At 45.3% G+C, this 26020-nt stretch overlaps 2 protein-coding genes across 3 annotated transcripts in view; one reads left to right on the forward strand and one right to left on the reverse strand.

The window, feature by feature from the left end:
* The window catches only part of Dnase2b (deoxyribonuclease 2 beta), a 36079-nt gene extending 24914 nt beyond the window's left edge, over positions 1-11165 (reverse strand). Inside the window, exon 1 of one of the 2 annotated variants that reach the window (XM_042280081.2) lies at positions 9965-11165. The gene's annotated coding sequence lies outside the window, so the exon portion shown is untranslated. The remainder of the gene's footprint in view (positions 1-9964) is intronic. The other variant, XM_016003285.3, reaches the window with a different exon arrangement.
* LOC102912690 (uricase) overlaps positions 1-25557 on the forward strand; it is a 34428-nt gene extending 8871 nt beyond the window's left edge. Inside the window, exons 2-8 of the mRNA XM_006984723.4 lie at positions 4346-4564; positions 6384-6500; positions 6594-6672; positions 17996-18179; positions 20513-20636; positions 22449-22532; positions 25061-25557. Coding sequence (XP_006984785.1) covers positions 4346-4564; positions 6384-6500; positions 6594-6672; positions 17996-18179; positions 20513-20636; positions 22449-22532; positions 25061-25135 — 882 coding nt within the window. The 3' untranslated portion in view covers positions 25136-25557. The remainder of the gene's footprint in view (positions 1-4345; positions 4565-6383; positions 6501-6593; positions 6673-17995; positions 18180-20512; positions 20637-22448; positions 22533-25060) is intronic.
* Positions 25558-26020: the final 463 nt, after the last annotated feature.

The raw sequence follows: 26020 nt of genomic DNA on the forward strand, positions 1-26020 counted from the left end.
CAGAATTGGGCAAGTGAATATTATTTATCAGTGATATTATAAACAACATTTATTGAGCACATGTTTGCCAGGCACTTTCTTGGGTGCTTTATGCTCTAAGAGGGGACGTAATAATTATTCTTGTTGTATAAATGGATAAATTTATATCCGTTTGGAGTCAATGGTAGATGAGCAAAGACTCCACCAGGGCTGCCTGAATCAAAGCCCATCCTCTCCAAATGATGCCATTTGTACACACTAAACATTTGTCATGGCTGTAGATCTCTACCTGCATTGTACACCGTGAGGTTCTGAAAGTGACATCCTATTCTTTGGCTACAGAACTAACTGGGGGAGGATAGCCTCAATTCTTGTGCAGGCCATTATCTACTGACTCTTGGGTATTCCATGCTTGGCTTGATGTTCCTGTTTCAGATTCAAATGCTGTGGTTATTTGAATGAGATGTCCCCTATAATCTTGGGCATTTGACTATTTGGTTCCCAGTTGCTGGTGCTGGCTGGGAAGTCTATGGAGGTGTGACCTTGATCGAGGAAGTATGTCACTGGGGGCAAGCTTTGGGAGTTTAAAGACTCGTGCTGTTTTGAATTCATTTTCTCTGGTTCATGCTTGCTGTTCAAGCTGAGAGCTTCCTCCTCCTGCTACCATGCTTTTGCTTGCCATCATGGATTCTAAGCCCCTGGGACCATAGACCCAAATGAACTCTTCCTTCTGTAAGTTTTCTTAGTCATGATGTTTTATCACAGCTATACAAAATTGGCTAATGCATCTAACCATTTGGTTAGATCCTTTGGAGTCTAACTCATTTCTCATTAACTCGCCTACTCAAGCCTGCTCAGGTGTCCAGTTTTGTGAGACAAAAGCTTGCTGTGTAACCCCAGCTGGACTTGAATCAATGATCATCCTTTCTTAGCTGAGATCATATGCATGCTCTCTGACACCTGGCTTAGGATCTTACTCAAGAGCTCTGACCTCTCTCTCATGTGCCTTGAGTGATCACTGGCCTAGAGTGGACCTGTCTTCTTAGCAATACAAATGCTTTGTATCATGGCCTCTCTCTCTATTCTCTACACTCCATTTTGTCTTTCTGGAATTCCCTTCCCTTCTCTTCCCTCCCTCCCCCTCAAGCACACACATACACTATCACTCCTATTCATTTATTTAGTGCGCGCGCGCGCGCGTGTGTGTGTGTGTGTGTGTGTGTGTGTGTGTGTGTGTGTGTGTGTGTAGATGAGCATGCTACTGTGTGTGTGATGGTCAGAGGGCAACTTATAGGCATTGGTTCTCTCCTTTTTACCATGTAATTCCTGGAGGCCACCATACTTCGTGGCAGGCACCTTTACTTGCTGAGCCATCTCACCAGCCATGGACCTCTCTTTTCTGGCCAACTGTGCCTGTGATCTTAGGTTGTGGTCATCAGAAGGCCTCCCTTCCTGTTTCTGTTTTCTCAAGAAGGGGCCTTTTTTTTGGATGGCATCAGAACTGAACCCACTCTTCCTTTATTGGCATCTTTGGTGTGTTTTCATTAACTAGTCTGTGTCATCAGGCAAGCAGAGGAGGTGGTTAGTAGCACGATCCATTCATTCATGACAGATTTATCAAGTTCCTATTTAAGATCCAGGCAGTGTGCTGAGTGCTGGAGTTGCCATGGTGACCAAGATAGAACTTTCTCCTGCTTTCATAGTTTATTGCTTCGGAATGAATCACACAAAAAGAGGCACTTGCAATACAATTTGATAAAGATTCTGAGGCAATATCAAGTATCTTGAGAATACATCAAAGGAGCCACCTACTCCATGTTTGAAGGGCTAAGACAGATTACCTGGAGGAGGTAAGACCGAAGACTTGAAGGATGACTGGAAGAAATAGAAGAGGTTGGTAGTCAGGGAGTGCGAAGAAAGGGGCAGTTTGAGAAAGATGTGAGGTCTACAAGCAAAGAAAGCATCTGATCCACAGTGAGTTCAGAATATCAGAAGCAGAGATTAGGTAGGGTGAGAACAGACGCGATATTGCAGCTGGTTTATGGGAGTACAAGTCCGAGTGTCACATGGCAGCTGCATGCCTGCTCGGTTCCCTGTGTTCTCACAAGCTAAGTTACTACAGCTTGAATGCACAATGGCAGAAGATGGGGCTAAGGGGTCGGTGGTACAGAGTGCTCCCATAAAATAGAGATGATCAATAAGCTCAGAGCCTTTTGGTCCTGGGCAGCCACCACCCATGCAGTCACAAAGACTGAAGCAGCCGAGTCCCTTCTTCTCCTAGGTAGAATTCCTGAGGCTCAAGACACGCTGGTGTCAAAAGTGTTCTCCTTCCCACGTGAATACACTTAGCCAACATTGCCTCTGCTGCAGCTACATCCCACTGCCTGCCATGGGCACTATTTCCACTCGAAACAAAGCTGGGGCTTGCAGAGTCACCAGCGCCCCATAGGGTGCTGGTGGTTATCCCCCATTGGTGCAAATGGAGACACTGAGGCTCAATGACATCCAACCACTTGTCACAAGCCACCAAGCTGTAAGTGGCAAGGTGGAACTGGGGCCTGGGCTGATCCCAAAGTGATTGTAACAACACAACAGCTTCTTCTCTGCCGCCATTGCGTTCTTTTGAAGAACCCTGAGCTCTGATCTGTCATGTTCTTACTGGCAGCCTCTTTTTCACACGAATGTTTCTTTAGCATTCTCTCCTGTATCTCAGGCTGAGTTTGACCTGCCTAAGCAGCCTAGAATGACCTTGAACTTCTGACCCTACTCCTCCCACTTTCCAAGTGCTGTGATGGCAGATGTGCACCACCATGGCCACTTTATGTGGTGATGGGAATGAAACCCAGGGCAGCCTACCAACTGAGCTACACTGCCCCAGCGCCTCATTGATCCTTGTTTTGACGATGTTTCCCAAAGGTTGGATTTTGGGAGTGTATCTCTAAGAGTCTCCCATCCTCAACAGGCAGGATTCAGTCCAGACACCCTGAACTTTTGTACGTGTTAAATGAACAAGAGCTTGCCCCATCTGACCACATCCCCAAGATCTGAGATGGCTTTCCATTCCTCATGTTCATTAATGAAACAAGAGCTCTTTCCGATGTTGGCTGGTCCTTCTCTCTTCTCCTCAGAAGAACTGGTGATGTCTCATGCAGTGATCTTTAGGCAGTCCTTGGCATCCAAAATGAGGGCAGCAGGAGAGGGTCCCGCCTTTCTACCCAGACTTGCCCTGTACGCTGTTTCTCGTTTCCTTTCATTTTTCCCACTTGCCTTACCGCTTTAACATCAACATCCATGCGCAAGGCTATAGGGTTTTCGGACCCTCCGCTCCCTGCTGCCTCTCCTCCCAAACACCCAGCAACAAGTCTGGTGGGTGCCAGCGGTAGAAATGGATGTGTTCCCCAGCTAAGCCTCAGACGTAGGTCTTAATTAAATGCCTCTCCATTAGAGGCTTAGCTCTCCTTGCAGTCAGATGGCCCTGGCTCTGCATTCCTGACAGTGTTCCGGATGCTCTCACCAATTACTCGTCTCCTTCCTGGCAGCAAATAGAAAAAGCAATTTTCAAATTGTTTCCATTAAAACAGATCATTTTCTCAGAAATATCACTTGAAAAAAATGGATGGGGTGGGCATGGAATTATTTCCAGTTAAGACAGTCATGGGATTTTCTAGAAAAAAGTTGGTTCTCGCAGGGGTCACTATATAGTTTAGAGTCCACAGATATGAGTAATTACACTAACTCCACCTTTACTAACCGTGCGAAGAGGGCGAGTCACTTTATTTTTGTCCACCATTTGTAAGATCTCAGTACTGAGAGCTGCTACAAGGAGTGGTATCCTGTGACCTGGGAGGTTCCGTTATTACCATTTTAAAAGTCATTTTCAAGAGGGGCTGGAGAGAGGCTCAGTGGTTAAGGGCACATACTTCTCTTGCAGAGGACAGGAGTTTAATTCCCAGCATCCACATTAGGTGGTTCATAACGGCCTGTAACTCCAGCTCCAGGGAATCCGACACCTCTGGACTCCATGGGCACCTGGATTCACATTCACAAACTATCACACACACACACACACACACACACACACACACACACACACACACACACACACACAATGAAAACTAAGTAAATGTTAAAACTGTTATCAAGAGAACCATCTACCTGTCTGTCCTCAGGGTAATCTGATATATTTTTGTTTCCCAGGAGCCTCTTTTTCCCTATGAAAGGCCAGTCTTCAAAGGTTGGATGTGTTATTGCTTTCATAAGTGTTGTGGATCTCACTTCTTATAAATGTCTGATAAAATGAAAACCTGAAGAGACTGTGGCCGGCATTTTAGCCTTCTTCACTCAGATAACTACATTCTCATTACAGAACGATGAAGTGGAATTTGTCCGAACTGGCTATGGGAAGGATATGGTCAAAGTGCTCCATATTCAGAGGGATGGAAAGTACCACAGCATCAAAGAGGTGGCAGCTTCGGTGCAGCTGACTCTGAGATCCAAAAAGGATTACCTCCATGGTGATAACTCTGACATCATCCCTACAGACACCATCAAGAACACAGTGCATGTCCTGGCAAAGCTCAAAGGGGTATAATCATTCTTCATGCTAGCTGCTTCTCGATGCAAATCAGCGCATGCTCGCCTGGGGGGGGCACTCGCTTATTTTAAGCTCTCATTTCCTTTTAACCTATTTTTACATATGTGCCATTTTTAAATTTTTCCCTTCTTCCCTAAAATTCTCAGGCTTACAGAAATACTTGTTTCATTTTAGTCGTTTCATTTACCTTGTTAGTTAGGGAGAAAAATTCCTGGGCAAATTAACTTATAGGCCCAGGGAGGATTTCAGACTAAATGAACACATTTCTTGTGCTTTATTACCTCGAGACTGTGCATTTGTAGTAGAAAGGGCCATTGTTGTATGGTAAATGAGAATATCGATTTTAGAATACTCTCCAAATTGGCAAAATCCACTGCCCCAAATTTTGTGCCCCAATTTAGATTCCTGATTGTTGTGACAAAATACCCCACACTCCAGGGCCTGGGGAGCACCCGAAGGAAGGGTTTGTTTTGGCTTGTGGCTTGGGGTTATAGTCCATGGTTCTCCACCTTCCTAATGCTGTGACCCTTCAAAAAAGTTCCTAATGTTGTGTTGACCCCAACCATAACATTATTTTGGTTGTTACTTCATAACTGTAATTTTGCTACTTCTGAATTGTAATGTAAATATCTGTATTTTCCAGTGGTTTTAGGTGACCCCAAAAGGGTCGAGATCCACAGGTTGAGAACCGCTGGTATAATCCATCACCATAGGGAAGTCTTGCCAACAGGCATGTAGAAAGTTAGTCATCCCCTATCTGTGGTCAGGAAGCAGAGAAGTGAATGCTGGTGTTCAGCTTGCTTTTACCTTTTCATTTATTCTGGGACTCCAGGAGGTGGGATGGGCACACCCACATTCAGGGTGAGTATTCCCCTTGTGGCTCAAACAGACACACCTAAAGACTGACTTTCCTGGGGAACACTGGAGCCCATTTGCAAACCTCATGGAAAGCCTCCCCCTCCCCCCAGTATTACAAGCACATCGAGAAAATATTCTGGACGTAAGTTACGTCTTGTTTATCTGCCAATGTCTCCTTTTCTGCAAAGCAGGTTTCTTTTAAACACGGGACGGTGCTGGAGATGAGGTTCATCAGTCAGGAGACTGGCTGGTCTTCCAGAGAACACTAGTCGCATTTCTAGCACCCACATGGTGGCTCACAACCACCTGTAATGCCAGTCAGTTCCACGGGGTCTCACACCTTCTTCTAGTCTCCATGTCACCAGATATGAACACGGTACACAGACATGTATGAAGGCAAGACAACCATACATATAAAATCAAAGTAACAAAAATATTGAAAAATAACAAATAACAAGACAGAGTTTCCTAGGTGATGGAAATCTATGGGCCACACCCAGGAAGGGTAGAGGAAACTCAGGACTGGACTGTTTCATCTCCGGAGATTCTAAGTCTGCTTCTCTCATTGGAAGAGACAAGCGATGGGTGAAGAGCCCCTGTGATGTTCAGCAATCCCTTCTGGCTGTGTTTGGCAGTGCTTTCCTGTGATCACAGCCCATGGGAGGCAGGTCAGAAGGACTGCCAGGAGCTTGATGCTCTCCTGGGCGACTCAGAGAAGCCTTATCATAAACAAACAAACAGAACAAACAAACACTGCAAGTCAGATATAGGGGTTTATAATCTCAAAATGAGGTATAGACAGAAAGATCGTGAGTTCAAGATCAGACCGAGCCGTGTAGTCAGTGAGCCACTCTCTCAAAATAAAGGAAACTATCAAATCAGCCTAAATGTTTTAAATGAGACATTTTGACCGACCTCTCTTTCTTTCTCTCTCTCTTTCTTTCTTTTTCAGATAAAAAGCATAGAGACGTTTGCTATGCACATCTGTGAGCACTTCCTTTCTTCTTTTAACCATGTCACCCGAGCCCACGTCTACGTGGAAGAGGCCCCCTGGAAGCGTTTTGAAAAGGTTTCATCATTTATGCTCCCAGTTTAATGAAAGAAATTGCTATCGTGGTTTGTGCTGGAATGTGACTGGAAACAACTTGGTCTTCTCTTGCAGAATGGACTCAAGCATGTCCATGCTTTCATTCACACCCCCACCGGGACACACTTCTGTGAGGTGGAGCAGATGAGAAGTGGTAAGGAACCATTTTCCATGTTTTTAGTTTGCAAGAGACATCGGGTGTCTCTTGTTGATGTCTTTGATTTTCTGGCCCATAGCAATTCTTTTTATTAACACAGACGAAGACTGTAGAGAATTTGTAAACCTTTTAAATCTGAGACTGAACTGAACATGGTGACTTTGGATTTTACATTACAAGGCTATCTGCCTTTTGCTGAAGGGTAACCAAGGGCATGATTCTTTCGATTACAAAAGCTGGATTCTGAGTGGTGGAAATTTTGTACTACCCAGTTTTGAAGTGAAACAGGAAAAAAAAAAAGAATAAAGGCTGGACATGATAAGAATGCGAATTTGCTAATTCTCTGACCAACATTTTTGGTACAGTATCATGAGATAATGATAGTAACCCAATATTTGAAATTACTAAGTCTCCCTGACATTTTATTTGCATAATAAAATACTAATAGTATCATAATCTCTTTAAAAATGAGTCTCAGTTAAAATAGCAACGACTATTACATAATTGTGTTTAGCAAGAAATTTAAAATTTAAATCTAACTATGAAACACTATTATAGTATAGACCTTATTAGTACCAATAATTAATCTGAGCAAATAAAGTCTCCAAAGCTGGTGTTCCACTTATTTATTGAGGTCATCAGAAGCAGAATTAAGTAATCCATTCAGATTATTTAATCTCTTTGAAGCAGAGAACTTTGGAGCATAGAGCCGAAGACAGCAGAAACAGTCATCTCAGTAAGAGACGCTGCAGTGGTCATTATGGAGTCAGGGTTGCCTTTGAACTTTTCCTGTTTCTGTTTCTTTCCTTCCTTCTTCATCCCTCAATGTTTCTAACTATTTGAATTAAGCCTAGATATAGCTAAGTCTGTCTCAATGTTTGAATAACATGTCTACAATTATTTATAGAAGAAATTGAAAAGTTGTTGTATTAAACTGAAAAGACTATTTTGATCACCACATGCTTAGTCATGTGGTAAAAGTCCCTCACTGAGCTGTTATCTAAAACAGCTCAGACTGTCCTCCACCTTATCTTCCCTCCCTGCCTTCTTTTCTTTTTCCTCATTCTGAGTCTCCTTCCTCCTTCCTTTCCTTATATATGATCTTAGATGCAATAAAGAGAAACATATCATGGCCAACATTTTCTTCTTAAGCCACACTGACTACTCTCATGAAATTAGAAAGTCTAAGCCAATTCTACTTAACTTTATATGTAATTTTAAAGTTTTTTAGTAGTCACTTTAGGAAATCAAAGAGAAACAAAGAAAAATATTTGAATAAAAGATTTAGCTTAATCCAAAATACTATTTATAAAATAAATACTAATTAAATAAATTTCACTCTTTGAAATAGCATGTCTCCAAATCATGTAGATATCCTGCATTAACAGTACACCTTGAGTCATGTTAGGTAATTTCAAATGCAGACTGATAACAGGTGTCTGGAGGTCACTGTATTGGTCAGCCTAGCTCCCAGCTGTTTTTCAGAGACGTCTGGGAACTTAGCACACTCTTTATCCTATTGTTTATCAAATTTTCAAGACTAGAAATGACTGGAAGTAGACTTGAGCAGAGCTGATTCAAACTAAAGGCATTTATGGAAATGTCATTCATTTCAAAGTGCTGGGATCATTCATTCACACACGATTTACTAAGCAAGTAGACTTTGAAGACTAATTACATGCACAAAAGATGGTAGGTGAGGAGATGCACAGAATTTTTCCGAATCTCAGAGAATCTCAGATTTCATTATTGGGGATATACTTGTAAACAAATTCATTGCAACATGAAAGGCTAAAAGCCACAGTTGAGAAATGAGAGGCATTGTCATGGAACAGAGACATCCCAAAACTGAACTCTTCCCAGGGCAATGTAAAAGGCTTTGGCAGGAGAGGAATTTTGGAGAGGAAATGTTTCCATTGACTTTGTAAAACGATTTGCATGATGCTGGTCATGAAAGAGGAAGGGTCTGCCTGGAGAAGCAGCGGGACTTAGAGAGGCAGGATGCAGAAAAGAGTGGAAGAGGTGGGCTAGGGAATTCTGAGCTCCCACCTCATGCTGGGCCCACACTCGACGGATATTTATTTAATTGTTCAACGGGCAAAACATTTGTAGAGCAGGACTAAGTTCAGTGGGTCCGATTCCTTGGGCACTGCTGAGGGGCCTCCTGTGCTGAACTAACATGCATAGTCTAACTTAAAGGCAGTTTGCATAATAAACCACAGAACACATTATAATTCCTATCAAATGAATCTCTAGTTAAGGTCAGAGAGGCCTTGTGGTCACAATAAGCTGTGTTTGAACTTGAGCTCCACTAGTTAATAGCATGATTATGAGCAAGTGAGTTACAGTTCTTCAGTAGGTTTTCATTGGCAGGATGAGGATTCTGAGGCCCACCTCTACAGTTTTCCAAAGAAATAAAGGAGATGATTGCTAAATTAATTTTATTAAAGCTGTAGGCATACTACCTGGCATATAGGAACTTCTTAAATAGTAGCCATAACTATTATTTAGTTTGACAACAGAAAAGCAGAGGTCTCTAATGGTCAAGTGACTGAATAAGTTTGTGTGTGTGTGTGTGTGTGTGTGTGTGTGTGTGTGTGTGTGTGTGTAAATCTGTAAGGTCTTTGTCAGACATTCATTTTGAATGTTTGCTTCCCAACAGCTGGGGCTATTTGGGGAGCCTCTGGCATATTTTAGAGGTGGGAGCTCGCTGGCAGAAGTGGGTGGCTAGCTCTTGGTTCTGACTTGCTCTTTGGTTCCTGGTCTGCTGCTATACACACAGCTTCTTCCACTCGCCTCGGCCACCATGAACTTCTCTGTTCTGCCACGCTTCCCCTGCCATCATGGGCTGAAACCCCGAGACAGCTGAGCCCAAATAAAGCTGTGGGTACACTTTATTCATCAGTTCTAGAGGAGATGGACAGACTGGCAGCTTGCTGTCAGTCCTTTGGGAGGCCTTTGTGAAATGTGACCAGTGAATCAGTGGTTGAGTAGAGTTGAAGGTTGAAGGGAAGGAGCTATAAAAGTTGGATTTAAAGTGGAAGGAGTGGGACCAGAGAGAATATACACATGAATAAAGTTTGGAGGATAAAGACAATGAGTTTTGAAATATGGAGTGGGAGATAAATTTGGGGACCATCAACACATGAACGATAGGTGAATGAAGGGAGGGAAACAGTTCCAGAAAACAGAAATAACATATAAAGCATATTGGCCAGGTTCTGTAAAGGAACAAAACTGGTAGAATAAATATGTATATATCAAAAGGTAATTTAATAGATTGGCTTACCGGATATGGTCCAGGTAGTTCAGCAATTGCAGTCTCACACTAGAGAGCCTAGGAATCCTGTAGTTCATTGCTTAGTCTGTAAGGTTGCATGTCTCAGCAGCCCAACCTAGCTCTGAAGACTTGGAGGGTTCCTGGAGAGCTGCTGGTCTTCAGTCTATGTTGGAAGCTCCAAGAACCTTGTTCTAATACTGGTGAAAGAATGCCTTGGTCATAGCGTAGTTGCATTTGCCAACAACAAGAGTGAAGGCAAGCAATCAAAAAGCAAAAGTTTCCACCAGTATGTGCTGCCAACATTTAGGGTGGGTCTTCCTGCTTCAAATGATCTGATCAAGACAGTTGCTCACAGGAGTGCCTGGCAGCTTGTGTTTTAGTTGTTTCCAGATGCAGTCCAGTTGACAACCAAGACTAGCCATCAAAGTGAGAAAAGGGGAGGTAAGAGAGCCCAGGGAAGTTAGTTTAAGACTTTGGCAGAAGGCTGGCTGAAGAGACAGAAGAAGGAGGTGGAAGAGGGAGGAGTCTGGAGAAAGTGGTGTCACAGAAGTAGAAAAGAGCTATGTTTTCATTAGGGATAGTTACAGAGGAAGCAAGAAGCACTGCAAAGAGACCCACATGTAATGGCTCAGCACCAGGGCTTCTTCCTACAAGCCTGGTTTGTTGTTGGGGTAGAGGTGATGTAGCTCAGCAGTAGGGAAGTTAGACAGAATCCTAGGCAACCTTTCCTTATCACTTCCTATGTTGGGGGTTCACCTTGATAATCAATTTCCATGTCATGTAAGTAGGGGATGTAAAGACATTGAAGGAGAAAAAGAGGACAAGACCCCTCAGACAGGTCCTAAAAGGCCTATAGCACTTCTCCTGGCAAGACTCACAGTCATGCCTGACTGTGGGAGACCATAAAAATGTGGTCTCATGGGGTGTCCAAGGAGATGATGAAATCGATTTGGTATCTGCCACAGAAAGGTTAAGAGATCTAGGTTAAAAGATAGCTGAAGAGGAACTCTGGAGTCGGTAAACATCCTTAGTGATTTCTATGAAGATATTTTCAGGCCGGGGGAGTGGATTAGGAAGTTATCAGTCACTAAGTCCAGGACACTGCTGATGATCAAACAGAACAGAATTCTCTTACCACCTGAGTGCCAGGAGTTAGTATCTGCCTGAGTTCTGATCACAAGGCTGCTGCTCCCTAAGTTCTAACCACATGGTCCACGCTGCACAGTAGAAAGAGCAGCCTCAGAAGCAGTTCAAGTCTTTTGTCTTTGCAGACGGCTACAACGCTTCTGGGAACAGACAACCCTGTGGCAGTTTGCCCAGACGCTTCAATTGAGCGATCTGAGCTCATGCGGCTCTGATGTCCTACAGAGCTAGCAGGGCTGGGGGAAGGGGACGGCTGTGCAGTAAGCGGATTCAGGTTCCCATGTGCACTGGACGTAGCCCGTGTGCACACACAGGGCTCTTCATGGGAAACCATGTGTATGCACAGAGGTGCATACACACACACACACACACACACACACACACACACACACACACCCTAATACTTATGAAAAAGAGAAGAAAGAAGCAATGTCCTTGTGTAAATTTAACTGAGAAAATTAATCATTAACTCATATCCTCCACCTTACATAGTGAAGGCCGGTGTTACAAACCTCTGTGGTTTGTTGGGGGCTTGCTAGAATAATGAGAACTCTCCCTCCCCAGCACATGTCCTTGGTCACACACTCATCCATGTAAATCCCCAAAGGGACCCTCCTCAAGAGGATGAGCGAGTTCCACCTGGTGGACTGAACTCCCTCCTGTTGACCTGAACTGTCTGGGAAGGTTGCTGAGTCTTGGATGCCATGGATCCTGGCGTTGCTCTAAGATTGTTTACATTGTTCCTTCTTGGTAGCTCCTTTACAGACACCTCATTATGTTTAAGGATTTCAAAGTCTGCTGGTTCCTTGAGAGAATCTGGAGGAGAGAGAGATTTGTTCACCTGTAGGGTCAAAGGCTGCCCTGCTGTTGGTGACGTCCCACATCACGACAGGAGAAGTAGACTCTGCATGATTGATGCAGGCAGGCTACTGTTTAGGTGCCTTTGAACCTCCTGAATGCTTTCTCTTCTAGACCCAGAGGCTTAGCTGAACCTGGATATCACTGTGGTGACTGAGTCACTAATCTGAACTAAATTAATCCCTAAACCTCTGCAATATTTGAACTAAAATTCACAATTATTTCAGCATTCGGTGGCTTCCGTTCTGACTCTAACTAAAAAACAAAGCAAAGCAAAACAACAACAAAAGTGCACCGGCTGCAGCAAAGCTACACAGAGAGATGGAGGATGAAAGAGGTCGCAAGTAAGGATACTGTATTGTGACGGCGGAAAAGAAAGCCCTCCCACTTGCTGATGTGAAGGTTACTGGCAGGTGGAGCCAAGCAATGAAGCCAATGAAATAAACCCCAGAGGCAGACCTGCAGGTTTAAGGGATGGCAGTCTAGATCGATGGCAGAAGTAAGGGGTCAAGTGAGAGGCCACTCTAAGACAGCTGCTTTCACCCCTAGACACCTGGACTGAAGGCTTTTGGTCTTTCCATAAGAGAAGTTCTTGGCAGACACAAGGTCCTAAAATCACCTCCTCCCTCATCGCCCAGTCACACTAAAGTCAAGTTAGCCCTCTGCCTGGTGATGCCATCTCTTCTGTCCCACCCCCCAGTTGCACAGCCTGGGCTTTGAAGACCCTTGGGGGAGCAGAAGGATCAACAGAGGCAAACACTACTTAGTTGATCTTTGCTTTTCTCTAGCCTTTTACAAGTTCGCGGTTTCATAGTAGAGTGATTTAATACAGTTTTAAAGCATCCCCCCCTTTTAGCTATTTTTGTCCGTTTTTGGAGGCGTTAACTGTGGAAGCAATTATCCTCTTCATAACAGGAATTTTTTCCCCTCTCAGCTCAGCAAAGCTTTGTGCTTTCTTGACACCTGATGCGTAGGTAAGGAATTGGTCTTGTTTTCTATTAATTCTCAGTGAGTTTCTTTCCCTTAGAGTACTAAAGGGTAGATGCATGCTTCTCCGAGAGATAAACCACCATTTGCTGAGTGTGTAGGAGGACACTGGGAGCTGAAGAGACTGTGTCGTAGCAATGTAAAATGGTAAAAATCTTCCTGCTGCATTACCCCATGATCACGGCGGGGAGACACGGGTTGATTAAATCCTTTCACGGATGGACACCGAGAAGGACACTGCTTCTGGTTGAATTACTTCTTGTGGATCTAAATTGGGATCTTTTTAGAGTGTGTGTGGAAGCATATTTTTAGTCGGTGGCCCCATGGATGTGAAAGCCCGAGGTTTTTACCAGTGCTCAGTAGGCTGGGGCACTGCCAACAGAGAAGATAAAATAAGCGCTCTGACTTCATCCAGTATGTGTAACGTGTGCCAAGGAGAAAAAATTCTTTCAAAATTCAGAGAGGATAGTTTTTGTTGATTCTGTTCACAGAGTGATGGAGGGCATCAGAGTATTGGCTTCTGCTCTGACAAAATGGGGAACAGTTAATTGTCCGTGAGAACAGAAGACATTTATTCTGTGGGAATCTGTTGCCAAACCACATTTAAAAATGCAAGGGCTTTCTCTGTTTCCAGAGTCTAGTAAGAAAATAAATCATTTCAAGGTGGCCAGCCAGGGCTGTCACTCTGAAAGGTCTACACATGTTACTCCAGGACCGGGGGAACACAGGATGAAGGGCTTTGGTTTCACGGTCCGGTGAGCCTGTAGCGCACAGGAAGCTCAGGATGACAGGTGGTTAGCGTTGGTGTGGAAAAGCCAGCTGTGGAAAGACCACTGTGGGGACTTCCTCAGAGCATTTTGGATCCAGCGGCTGTTCTATGAAACCCTCAGGTGCCTTACCTTAGGCACAACTCAAAGATGAGAAAATCAAAACAGGAAGAGGTGAAGTGATTCCTCCAGGGACACAGTTTTTGTGCAGTGGGAGAGTGGTATGGTAGGAAGGGCACTGGGACGTGAATTTCGGGAACTCTGAATGCCAATGCTGGGGATTCTAGATACGCAATACCACACTACACACAACACAACGCCACCCTTTTCCCAGTAAGATTGTGGGAGGAGCCAAAGCTTGATGGACAAGGCAGATGCTGGGGTGAAAGGCAGCCGCACTGGAAAACACAGAGACCTTTAGTCCGTTTCCGTCACCTTTTCATTCACCTTCAAAGGACTCTGCTCTTTGTTGTAGCTCTGGGCCGCTGTCTCCTGTTTCATTTCTTTGAGATTCTGTTTTCCAGAAGGAGAGACGGGGGATGCATTCTAGATACTAGTTTGTAATGATTAGAGTCGCTCTTTAATGGGAACTCATAGGAAATTTGTCCTTCTAAAGATTTATTTATTTTTCTCCTTTTAAAATTCTGTGTATTGTACGTGTCTGTATTGAGTATGTGCATATGAGTGCAGGTACCCACGGAGTCCAGAAGCATCAAATCCCTCCGGAGCTGGGATTACAGGTAGTTGTGAGCCAACCACGGGTGCTGGGAACTGAACTTGGGTCCTCTGCCACAGCAACCACTGTTCTTAGTGGCTGAGCTACCTCCGCAGTCCCTGTAACAATTTAATGAATAAAATACCTTCAAGATGCGCAGGAGCCATTTCAGAAAGTGATGCCTCACTTTCATCAGATGATGGAGACGCTTTTCAAGGCGGAGGCCCCCAAAGCTCACTGTGGATGGGTGGTGCTACCCTCCGGTCTCCTGAAACGCCCTCTTGAAGTACTGAGATGAGGCAAAGGAGCCTAAGGAAGGAGAAACAGTGCACAGATGGAGGAATGCTCTAAAAGGAGGGCAGAAAAACATGGAATCTCGTGGTGTGCTGCTGAATTTAAACCCACCTCTGCCCATTTCTTTTTTTTTCTGTGTGATGATGAGCACAGAAATGAAAGCCTCCTGCATGAAAACATTTCCTCTGGAGACTTCTGAGGACTAAGTAAGAAAATGCCTTGGAAAGGCATCAGGCAAAAGCTTACACACTGGACAGTGCCCGCCAAAGCTTTCCTTTCCTTTACCACCCGGGGTGTGTGGGAAGGCAAAAGGTAACGCTGGAGGAAGTCAACTGTCCCGGCAAAGAAGAGACTCCACTGGGGTGCTCTTGCTCCTTGACACAAATGTGGTTCTCTTGGGTTCGAGACAGACACACAGCAGTGAAACACTGAGTTTGTGGGACCAGTCCCCTTATAAATGTAGCATCTGGGCTGAGAATACAGTGTGGTGGCAGAGCACCTGCCTAGCGTACCAAAGACCCTGGGTGATTCAGTACCCGGGACCAAAAGGAGAAGAACAAAAATAAAATTAGACAAACCTGGGCAGCTGAAGGCATTAAGGCGCTGCTGGCAGCTTCCTCTTGGTCTTTCTTCAAGTACAGCATCCAATGAGAACTTCTGAAAGTTTTTCTGTCGTTTGGTTTATCCTAGGACATTCTATACAGAACGCTTTATTTAATCAGAACATACTGAATCAGCAGATCTAGCACTAACCTCTGGCCACTGCTTTCTCTGATGGAAGGACTCGTGTAGCTTTGCAAATATCAAAATATAGGCATTGCTTATCGGGCTCTGGAGAGTCACAGCTGCCGATGCCGCACACACAGGTGATAAGGAAGCGCACAGGGTTTTGAAGAGCTCGCTGGTGCCTCTTGACCCTTCTTGCTATACAGCCCCATATGTAGCTCAGGCTGGTTTCTAACCCATGGCTTGTCCTGCCTCAGCCTCGCAAAGATTGAAGTTATACATGTGGGCTTCTATGCCTGGCCCTTGGGTTTTAATTGTGGACTGTGAATTATCCTCTCCTTTTACTAAGAACATACAGTGATGCCCAGGAACTCTGACCTTTGACTTTTAGACTAGACAGGCCATGAAGGACAGCTATTTGTCAGGACCAACTTAGAGGTAGAAAGGAAGTATCCTTAAGAATCCCGCTATGGGACTTCAGGGATTTTCCAAATGCTCCCTAAATGTCCTCTGTCCTCACCAGCCCGTGCACACAAACAAGGACATGGTGATGTTCATTACTGAACTTTTGTGGTGCTATAGATTTCTCAGTACTAAACTTTCAGGTGTCCATCCAAACTCCCTCCACATGTGAGAGCTTGCCCAGGCTGCCTTGCTCATGCTCACAGTCTGCACCCACGGGGGACAAGTGTGGTCTCAGGACTCCGCCTGGATTTTATTGTCAGCTGCCACATCTCCTGGGAAGAAACTCCCTTCTTGTCGAGTCCCAGGGTGTCAGTGCCATGGTCTGTCTAGCCCACTACACTGCTGGCCACAGTTTGTTTAACACGTAAAGATAAAGAATGTCCCCTCCCTAGTTCTGTGCAAACCCTCCATCATCTGGGTCCTCGCATTGGTCAGATGTGTTAGTGAGAACCCGCAGTAAGTCACTGGTGCATTTAGGAAAAGGAGTCCAGAGCTTCCTCCTGGAGCAGTTGTACGAAGAGCAAGCCCCGATCTGAATTCCCTACTTCTCTCTCCTCGTGACTTCTGTCCTCTCCCCTTTTCTGCTGTGTGAGTCTGAATCTGTGCCTGCCCGCCTTGTCAACCTGTCTGTCCATGTGTCCCTAACAAAGGGCTTTTACTGTGTATTTATTGAGCAGCATGGGATGAATGGCGTGGGGAAGGGATGAGGCTGCTTTTCAGAAATCTTTAGCAGAGTTTCGTAGGGAGTGAGACTCTGCTGACCCCAGCTGACCCAGATAACTGACAAACTGTTATCAAGCAGTACCTGTATGCTGCTTTCAATATTTATGGCTGACTGCTATTTCATAAGGCAGCTCTTGTTCTATTTGCTGTTTTCAGCAAGTGATAGTCATAACACACGTGTACTGTTCTCTGAGTTGGGGCATAAGCCTAATTTCAGATTAAAGCTTAGGTTGTAGAAGTTGATGACCTGGGAAATCCAGGGCAAGTAAGGTTGGTCGTTACACTTTTTTTAAAAATTAAAGGCAGGTTAAACAAACAGGCTGAGTACACAGTAGGATAGCAGTCTTAAGTCTTGAGTGACCTCAAGGTGCATTATTAACTCTGGCTATGATGAGGTCCAGCAGAAGTTCCAGTCTCTTAGAATGTAAGAGATGTTTCTGTAATACATATTGCCACAGGCCCTGAGCTAGCACTGCTTGGCGCACAGTAAGTGGCATCTTCCAAATGGGCCCATCACCTCCCACCACCTATTGTCTTTGAGGGGACAGCCGAGAGAGAAGGTGGCAGATCATCCCCTTCATCATTTTTATCCCTTCCCCAACCCCTGGACCCATGAAGCAGCTTCAGCCCGAAGCCAGAAGTCTCTATGAATATCAACTATCCAGGTCAGTGCCTGCACCAGCAGCCATATCTTCCCGCTCTTTGTTTGGTCTCAGTCAGGTCACACTATTACTCACTTGAGAGGTTGTCTGGTCTTGGCTGAGCTTATACCCACCAGGGCATCAAGTGTTCTCAGGGTATAGTGATAACTGAAGTCACCAGCCACTGTAGACCAACCAGAGGACACATTGCAGGCAAGGGATCTCAGTGGCAGAGAGAAGACATACTCCTGAGGATCTCATATATTCATGTCAGAACCATTGCTGTTTGAGTGACATGCACCCTGTGTTATGTAAGATGATTTGGCTGAGACACCCTCACCGGTGCCTGGGAGGAAGTCATTCAGCATGGATAGATATATCCTTGGATCTTCTATCTTCCTTGGGCAGGAGAGGGCAGAGAGTCTGCAAATCCATAGAGAAGGAATCCTAGGACACGGGAAGATGGAAGCACAGTGTGTGTGTGTGTGTGTGTGTGTGTGTGTGTGTGTGTGTGTGTGTGTGTGTGTGTGTCTGTGTGTGTGTGTGTCTGTGTGTGTGTGTGAGTGTGTGTGTGTGTGTGTGTGTGGTGTGTGTGTGTGTGTGTGTGTGTGTGTGTGTGTGTGTGTGTGTCTGTGGCCAGGATTTTCGCTGCTGTTGTAGCTATCAGTAAAAAGACACTGCTTCTGTGCTCATGCTCTCCTCACCCTTCTGCCTGAAACAGGACCTCCAGTCATTCACTCTGGAATCAAAGACCTCAAGGTCTTGAAAACAACCCAGTCTGGATTTGAAGGATTCATCAAGGACCAGTTTACCACTCTCCCCGAGGTGAAGGACCGATGCTTTGCGACTCAAGTGTATTGCAAGTGGCGTTACCAGAGAAGGGACGTGGACTTTGAGGCTACATGGTATGACAAGCGAGCATGGGATCGAGAGCTGGGCCAGGTTAATGGAGTTTGGGATCAAAGAAGAAACTTAGCGACCAGTCAACTCAACTTCCTAGTTCTTCGGGAACCCCCCATCCCTGTGTGGTCTGTGTGTGTGTGGGTGGGTGGGTGTGGATATGTAAGTATGCATGCACTTGTTTGCACTTTCATGTGGAGGCCAGAGAACAACTTCACGCGGTGTTTCTCACGAGTTATCCACCTCAGTTTTTGTGACAGTCCCTTATGGGGACCTGAGACTTACTTATTAGGCTAGGCTTGCTGGCTACCCCAGGGTCTTCATTCTCCTCAGTGCTGGGGTTAAGTATGCAGCATAATTTACAGCTTTTAATGTGGGTGCTGGAGATGGAACTTAGATCGCTATGTTCAGTTGAACGCTGTCTTCCCAGGCCCTCTTTTTCAAATTTTATCAGTGGCTCTCAGTCATTAGTGTACAGTGGAATTACTCAGGACGTTATTAGAATAAAGGTCACTGGGCTCGCTCCTAGGCCCCTGGGGGGATTTGTATTGCCAACAACACCCCAGGTGACATTTCTGCTGCTGGACTCCATCAAATAAAGATAACATGCAGCCTTTCTAGCTACGTAGAGAGCCTGAACTAAGCTTCCAAACCCTCTCAGCTTGCCAGAGACTTTCTCAGTTTCAATAGCTGAAACTTTCATGTCCCAGGAAACCCCCTTGGTTTTGGGAAAATGATGACAATTGGAAACCCACAGACCAAGCTCCGTTCTCCGATATTCATATAAGTACTTTTGTAAGTGGGACTGAGGAGAGTGTTCTTTAAGTAAAGTGTTCGCATTGCAAGCACGGGGCTCCGCATCTGAGCATCAGAACTCTCACATAAAAGCCGAGCATCATGGTGTGCACTTGTAACCCAGCACTGGGGAGATGGAGCCAGACGGTTTTCTGCAGCTCACTGACAGCTAGCCTGGCTGAATCAGTGGCAAACTCCAGTAAACATCAGAGACCCGGTCTTAAAGAATAAGAAAATGGAGAGCAATTGACAAAGACACGTGAGGTTGACCTCTGTGCTTCATACAGACACATACACACATGCGTGTGCCTGCACACATGAATATGCACACAGACACACACACAGACACAGGCACACACATAGGCACATAGACACACAAACAGACACAGTCACACAGGCACACACAGACATACAAATACACAGAAACACACACAGTCACACACATAGGCACACACACAAAGACACACACAGGCACACAGGCACACAGAGACACACACTGTCACACACAGACAGACACACACAGGTACACACACACACACACACATGCGCGCGCGCACGAGCGCACGCCCGCGCACACACACATACACACACACACACAGAGTAAATGACAAATGCTTGAAGTGTGTAAAGGTGTGAGTTTTCTAATATCTCTGGCAAGTAACAAGCAGACTTCTGAACCCTCAGAGCCTTGACTATGGGTCTCATCCCTTTGCTGAACCGCTAATTGTTAGACATTTCTACCCAAGGATGAGCTGAAATCTGCTCCTTCTGCTACAAAGCATCCTCCCCCTGGTAGTTTTTATCTGCTCTTTTTCTTATTTGAGAGGCTTTTAAATGCTTGAGAAAGTACCTCAGCCTAGTCCTCTTTCCCCTTGCTTACTTCAAGTGCTCTCCCTGGGTAGCTGGGGCCTACTGTGTTGATGTTGAGGAGACATCAGATTGAGTGTGTCAAGCAGGGGAGAGCTCCAGGCCTCCCACTGACAAAGGTCTCAGAGAGAAGGTTTCAGTTGTGAGCTCAGATTCCTCTTTAAATGGGGGATAACCATGGCACTGCCTCAGCTGTATTAAAGACTCGCTGATTTTAATCCCAGAAGGTGTCTGGCTTACAGAATGGCACTAAGACTCGGAGGCGATAGTTCAGGGACGCAGGCCTGCAAAGCAGGGAGAGCGTTTGTGTTTGGAAGTCTCCTTCCACAGACACATGCACGGTAGAAGATGGACACTGAAATGCTGTTTGTCCTTGGAACCACTCTGTGAGAAGAGGCAGATGCTTAGTGTCTGTTTAATGCCGTGTGCGAGTGTGTGTGTGTGTGTGTGTGTGTGTGTGTGTGTGTGTGTGCATGTGCGCGCGCGAGAGAGACAGAGACAGAGATTGAGAGAGAATGTGAAGTGGACTTTGCTTGTTTTCATTTGGCATTACAGAGTAATAATCCTTTCTAAAACCATCTATAAAATGGTTTTATGGGTACTCCTACTTCTTAGCTTTATAATGCATTCCTAACAAATTAGACAAGCTCCTTCAGTCTCCCATTCTATGTTCTAGGGGCACCATCCGGGACATTGTCCTGAAGAAATTTGCTGGGCCCTATGACAAAGGCGAATACTCCCCTTCAGTGCAGAAGACACTCTACGATATACAAGTGATGTCCCTGAACCAGGTTCCTGAGGTAGGCTTTGTCACTTGCCATTCTGAGGACCGAGAGAAACTGTGTCTCCTGTCAGCTCTAAGGAAGAGTTGAGTGTTAAAATAGGAAAGTGGAAGACACATGGAAAGTGGCATCTGTTGTTGTTCTGAAGCTTGTTATAGCAAGTGAGAAGAGCGCAGAAAATGGAAAAATCTGCTCAACCTAAAAACACAGGCCGCTGCCACAGTGCTTCAGTTTTGTGGGAAATTCTTTTAGCTCCTTCAACCTACCACAGATTTAAACTTCAAATTCAGGCCACTTCCATGCCTTGATGGGGAGATAACTAGACAGCGGTTGTATGTTTCAAGGTATGAATGACAGATGTTGAGAGATTTAATCCATCCTTCCATCCTTCCTTCCTCCCATCCACTCACTCATCCCTCTGTCTACCCACCCACCCACCCGTCCATCTACCTGTGTATTGATATTTCTGGACACTGTGCCTCTGGCAGGACCCAAGGGATACAAAGATAAGCTAGACATGGTGCCCACACCCAAATAATCCATGATTAAGTGAACAAAGAAAGCAAGGAAGTTTTAAAAATATCAATAGTAGGTTATTATGGAAACACAGGGGAAGAGTCTAACTCAGGCATAAGGGCAGCACCAGATAGGTTTTCAGGAAGGACAGGGGTGTGCTGAGTCTTCAGAAACAAATAAGGGTAAGCTGGCTTTATACTCAATGGCAAGGGAGCAGGACAATGTGGAGATAGGAGATGGCATGACACAGACATTCACTTTCAAGGGCCAACCACAGGTGACTTGCTAGGAAGGAAGTATTTTCCTGTGTGCAGGCATATGGTGGCATCGAGTCAGGAGGACATTTACAGGCTTCTTTATTTATAGTCTATGCTCTCTTCAGGGAGCTACTGAGGGCTGCTGATGGGTCACAGCAAAGTATAGCATGGCAGGATTTGCATTCTACAGTGATCACGGGTAGCAGTGTGATAAAAAGCAGGACAGACCACAGGCTGGGAGTCTAGCGGGATGATGTTATAGAAGCATGGCTGAGAAATCCTGGGCCAAGACCGTGCTGAATGGAGAGAAAGAAGCATTGCCTGGACCAGAGGGACTTCCCTGCCTTGGCCTAGCACTGTAGCATCCTCCTTCAGGCTTTCCTCTGCCTGTGCCTTCCTGCACTGGGTAGAGTTGGTAAAACTAAGGCAGCAAACTCTCCAGGTGCTCATAACTCCCCCAGAATTTTTTACCCAGTAGCCTGGAGACTTTCCTAGAGACCTGCTTTGTCCTTGGAGGCTCCTGCCACTGGGGTGTACATTCTTAGGCCTAGAAGTGGACCAGAGACATGGATGTGGCTTGCCATACAAGGAGAATATCTACTCTTATGACCAGGAGAGAAGATGGGCTGGCCCAAGGTCTGGGGTGGGCTTTTCCCATGTCCTGTACAGCATCACAAATAGTCAGAATTTTAAATTACAACCTGACCTTATAAGTTTAACGAAAGTATCTTTGTAAATTAGAAAAATAGAGTATAGTTTACTCAATCTTTGTCATGTATATGGGTTTGCAGTTTGACACTTATCCTAGGGCCTCTATTAGGAATCATCCTGGGAACCTGAGCTTTTCAGAGATGGTTTTACACTGAGGGGAGAGGAATGTGCCTGCACCTGTCTCTTAGGAAGACTAGTCGGGGAACAGTGATTGGCAGCAGCGGAGCATGGGGGAATACCTTAAAGACACAATCATGGTCACAGGAAGTGGTCAAGATGGGTGAGGTAGATGCAGGAAGAGAGGCTCTCCAGTGCCAAGTGTAACATATGCTATTGTGGATTCCAGATGGAAGACATGGAAATCAGCCTGCCAAACATTCACTACTTTAACATCGACATGTCCAAAATGGGGCTGATCAACAAGGAAGAGGTAAGAGAGTTTTTAAAACATTGAAAGCACATTTCTGCCCCATCTCCATTCAGTTTCCTTGTCAACGTGGGACAATATCACTGCCTAAAACCTGCATCGGCTGCTGGCTTGGGGGAGTATTTATAGTTGTCACTGATTAGAACCCTCTTTAACTCCGGGTCTTTCAGTGCCTGAGGCTGAGTACTCTAGAAGTGGATGAGTGATTACGGAGGAGGGCTGTAAGTTGCAGGGAGGAACAAAAAGAAGGAACAGAGTGTGCCCAGGAAACAGCTCTAAGATCTCCTTGGGAAAGTGCCACGGAAGGTCGCAGCTGCATTATTCTTCCATCACGAGGCAGTGAGGAGAAGCAAGACTGTATTTTCATTTTCTTTTATCGTGCCCACCTTTTGAGGAAATAGCCAATTCAGGAGCGCACAATACACTTGGGAGAGATGAGAGTGTGTTTGTGCTACAGATGGCCAGAATGAGAAACTCGTGCTTTCAAAGGGAACCTTTGTTTCAGGAAATACACAGCCCTGGCTTCTTTTTAACTGTGACAATCAGATGGTCTGACTAGGCAGCCTGGAGCTCTGACTGGTAGCCCTGTGGTCACTTCCTGGGAGATCAGAACTGCCCCTGCCCCAGTGACATTTTCCGTGATAGGGACTTTGACCCATCTGCAGCATCATTTTGGGTAACTGTGATGAGTGAATGTGAGGGAGTAGGGAAGAGGCCATCTATGGATGGCCCTGCTGATGGACACCACATGCTTGGACGCACAAGGTTAGTGGAAGAGAAGCTCTTGCACTCTGGGACTTCGGTCCCAGAAGCCTTCCAACCCCTCTGGCCAGGGACCTGATTTCTCTTTTGCAGACAGTGCTGGTGGGATCCACTGGCTCTGCACCATCAGCCACATGTGAATGCTTGCTCCGGTGCTGGAAAACAAGCACGAGGCTTATGTATCCTGTAAGAGATGATCTAGGACCCTGACTGGCAGGAGAGGGAAAGTTTGGCTCCAAGTTCATTCAGCTGAAGGGACAGGCAACACTGTTTACCACAGAGGAAGGGGAGGATGGCAAAGGGCTGAGCTGTGAATGAGGACAGAAAGCGTTTTTGTGTGATTACTCACTGAAGGGCAGGACATGGATCTGAAACCAATCTTGGCCATGTCTGCCAGAGGCAGAACCAACGACAGGACCTGATGAACGCTCAGGTCACAGCACAGTCAAGAGGGTTTGTGAGGGGTCCACTGAGCTGTGGGCCCTACCCATCCCCTCCAGAGCTAGCAGTGGATGAGTCTTTGTGGAGAGGGTTGGAAGTTGCTACAGAAGAAGCTACAGAAGACAATCCTTCCTAGATTCCAGCAGGGCCTGGAAATAGGAAGCCTTGACTCTATAAAATAATAATAATAATAATGATAATAGTAATAATAAAGGACCTGTCCTGAGCAAAGTATCCTCACACTGAGGGCGACAGCTTTAGTCACACTTGGATGTTTATCCGTATGTGTACTATGTGAAGGCAACATACGAGAAGCAGGAAGCTGAGGCACGGTGACAACAGCTGTGGAGTGACAAGTGACACATTGGGAAGACAGAAGGACTATTTAACACAGCTGTCTGGATCCATTTAACATCACACTCACAGTCCTGGGGACCTCAGATGATCTTCAGGGAATGGCTGAGTCATAGCTATGGACAATGACTGATGTCCAAAGTGAATTATCAAAAGACGTCAAATTTCTTCATTACATTTTTGAAAGCAGGATTGTATAATGCATTTAGAAATATCTATATCGTAATGACTAACAAACAAAATGCTTCTGAGTGGCAGGTAAAATGGCTGGGTCAGTAAACCACTTGTTGAGTAAGCACGAGGTCCCGAGTTTGGTTCTCCGACACCATGTGAGCAGCCAAGCGCTGTAACATGTCAACAATGACAGTGCTGAGGAAGCAGAGACCGTAGGACCCCCGGAGCTCACTGGCCAGCTGCTCTAGCTGACCTGGTGAGCTTTAAGTTCAGTGAGGGACGCTGCCTCAAAAAATAAGGTAGAGGGCTGGGAGAAGGCTCAGCAGTAAGGGCACTTGATACACAGCCAGATGCCCCGAGTCAGAACCCTGGGACCCATATAAAGGTAAGAGAGATGCAGCTACACAGAATTTTCCTCTGCCCTCCACAAGAGTGATGTGACACATACAACCCCCTTCCCAGTTCTCTCTCTCTCTCTCTCTCTCTCTCTCTCTCTCTCACACACACACACACACACACACACACACACACACACACACGCACACACACACTCATACATATGATGTACACACATGCACATTCATACATATATACAGTAACCCAAAACAGCACATAAAACTCACAAAATTCCCATACTTTCTGAAAAACCAACTCATTCAAGTATTCCAAGGAAGATGAGGCACCGCTCGGTGTTTGCTGCAGAGTGCTCAGTTTCCTCCCTGACAACCGGCGACATTCTTGCTTTAATTCTGGATCATAGACAGGAGAAATCTCTGAATTTCCCTGTGGTTCCTCTACAGGTTTTGCTGCCTCTCGACAATCCCTACGGCAAAATCACTGGGACAGTCAAGAGGAAGCTAGCGTCAAGGCTGTGACGTGACGGCTCCAGTCAGTTGTGATGCTGGGGACCACTGTGTGTTCACCTGCAAAAGATTTCAACTTAGGATATTGATTGCTTTCTTCTGTGTGAAACAATTGCTCTCTTTGTTCCTAGTTAAACAGGGCATTTTGCGGATCCCCACATTATCAGGTACAACATACCTCGTGGCTGTGGGCAGTTTCCTTAAAAATCACTGGGTAGTGTTAGAAGAACCATAGTGATATTTATCCTTGTTGCTCTTGTATTTTTCTGCCTTAGAATCAGTCTTTAGAATCAGATCGTTAAGAAAATAATCATGAAGTAGGGGTGGCGCCACATCGATTAATCTGAACACAAGTTTAAGAAGCAATGATTGTTGTCATCCTATTGATATGTCTGGGGAGTGCAGAAAATATAATAAAATCGTGTGAAAAAACACCTTAGTGACTTCAAGTGACTGAATATTTGTGCTTTTAAAAACTCTGGCATTCAGACAAAAGCTCAGTATGGAGGGGGCCAGGTGGGCATGAAGCTCCAACTCTAGCTGAGGAGTTATTGGCATTTGGTGCTGCTGGAAGAAGGAAAGTCAGTTTTGTTTAAGGGTGTGGCAACCGGTATGTCAATCATACTGCAGGGCAGTTTCCATGCCTAGATGTAGTCAGATAAACCCAAACTGGCCTCAGAGAGAGAGGGAGAAAGAGAGAGAGAGAGAGAGAGAGAGAGAGAGAGAGAGAGAGAGAGAGAGAGAGAGAGAGAGAGAGAGAGAGAATGAAGTTGGGTGAGTGAGGAAGATCTAGGATGAACTGGGATGGGAGATAAATATGATCAAAATATATTGTATTAAGTTCTCAAATAATTAATAAAAATATTATCTAAAATAAAAAAATTGTACTTTAAGTTC

Source organism: Peromyscus maniculatus, chromosome 6 (assembly GCF_049852395.1).
Source record: "Peromyscus maniculatus bairdii isolate BWxNUB_F1_BW_parent chromosome 6, HU_Pman_BW_mat_3.1, whole genome shotgun sequence".
In the NCBI taxonomy this organism is placed as follows: domain Eukaryota; kingdom Metazoa; phylum Chordata; class Mammalia; order Rodentia; family Cricetidae; genus Peromyscus; species Peromyscus maniculatus.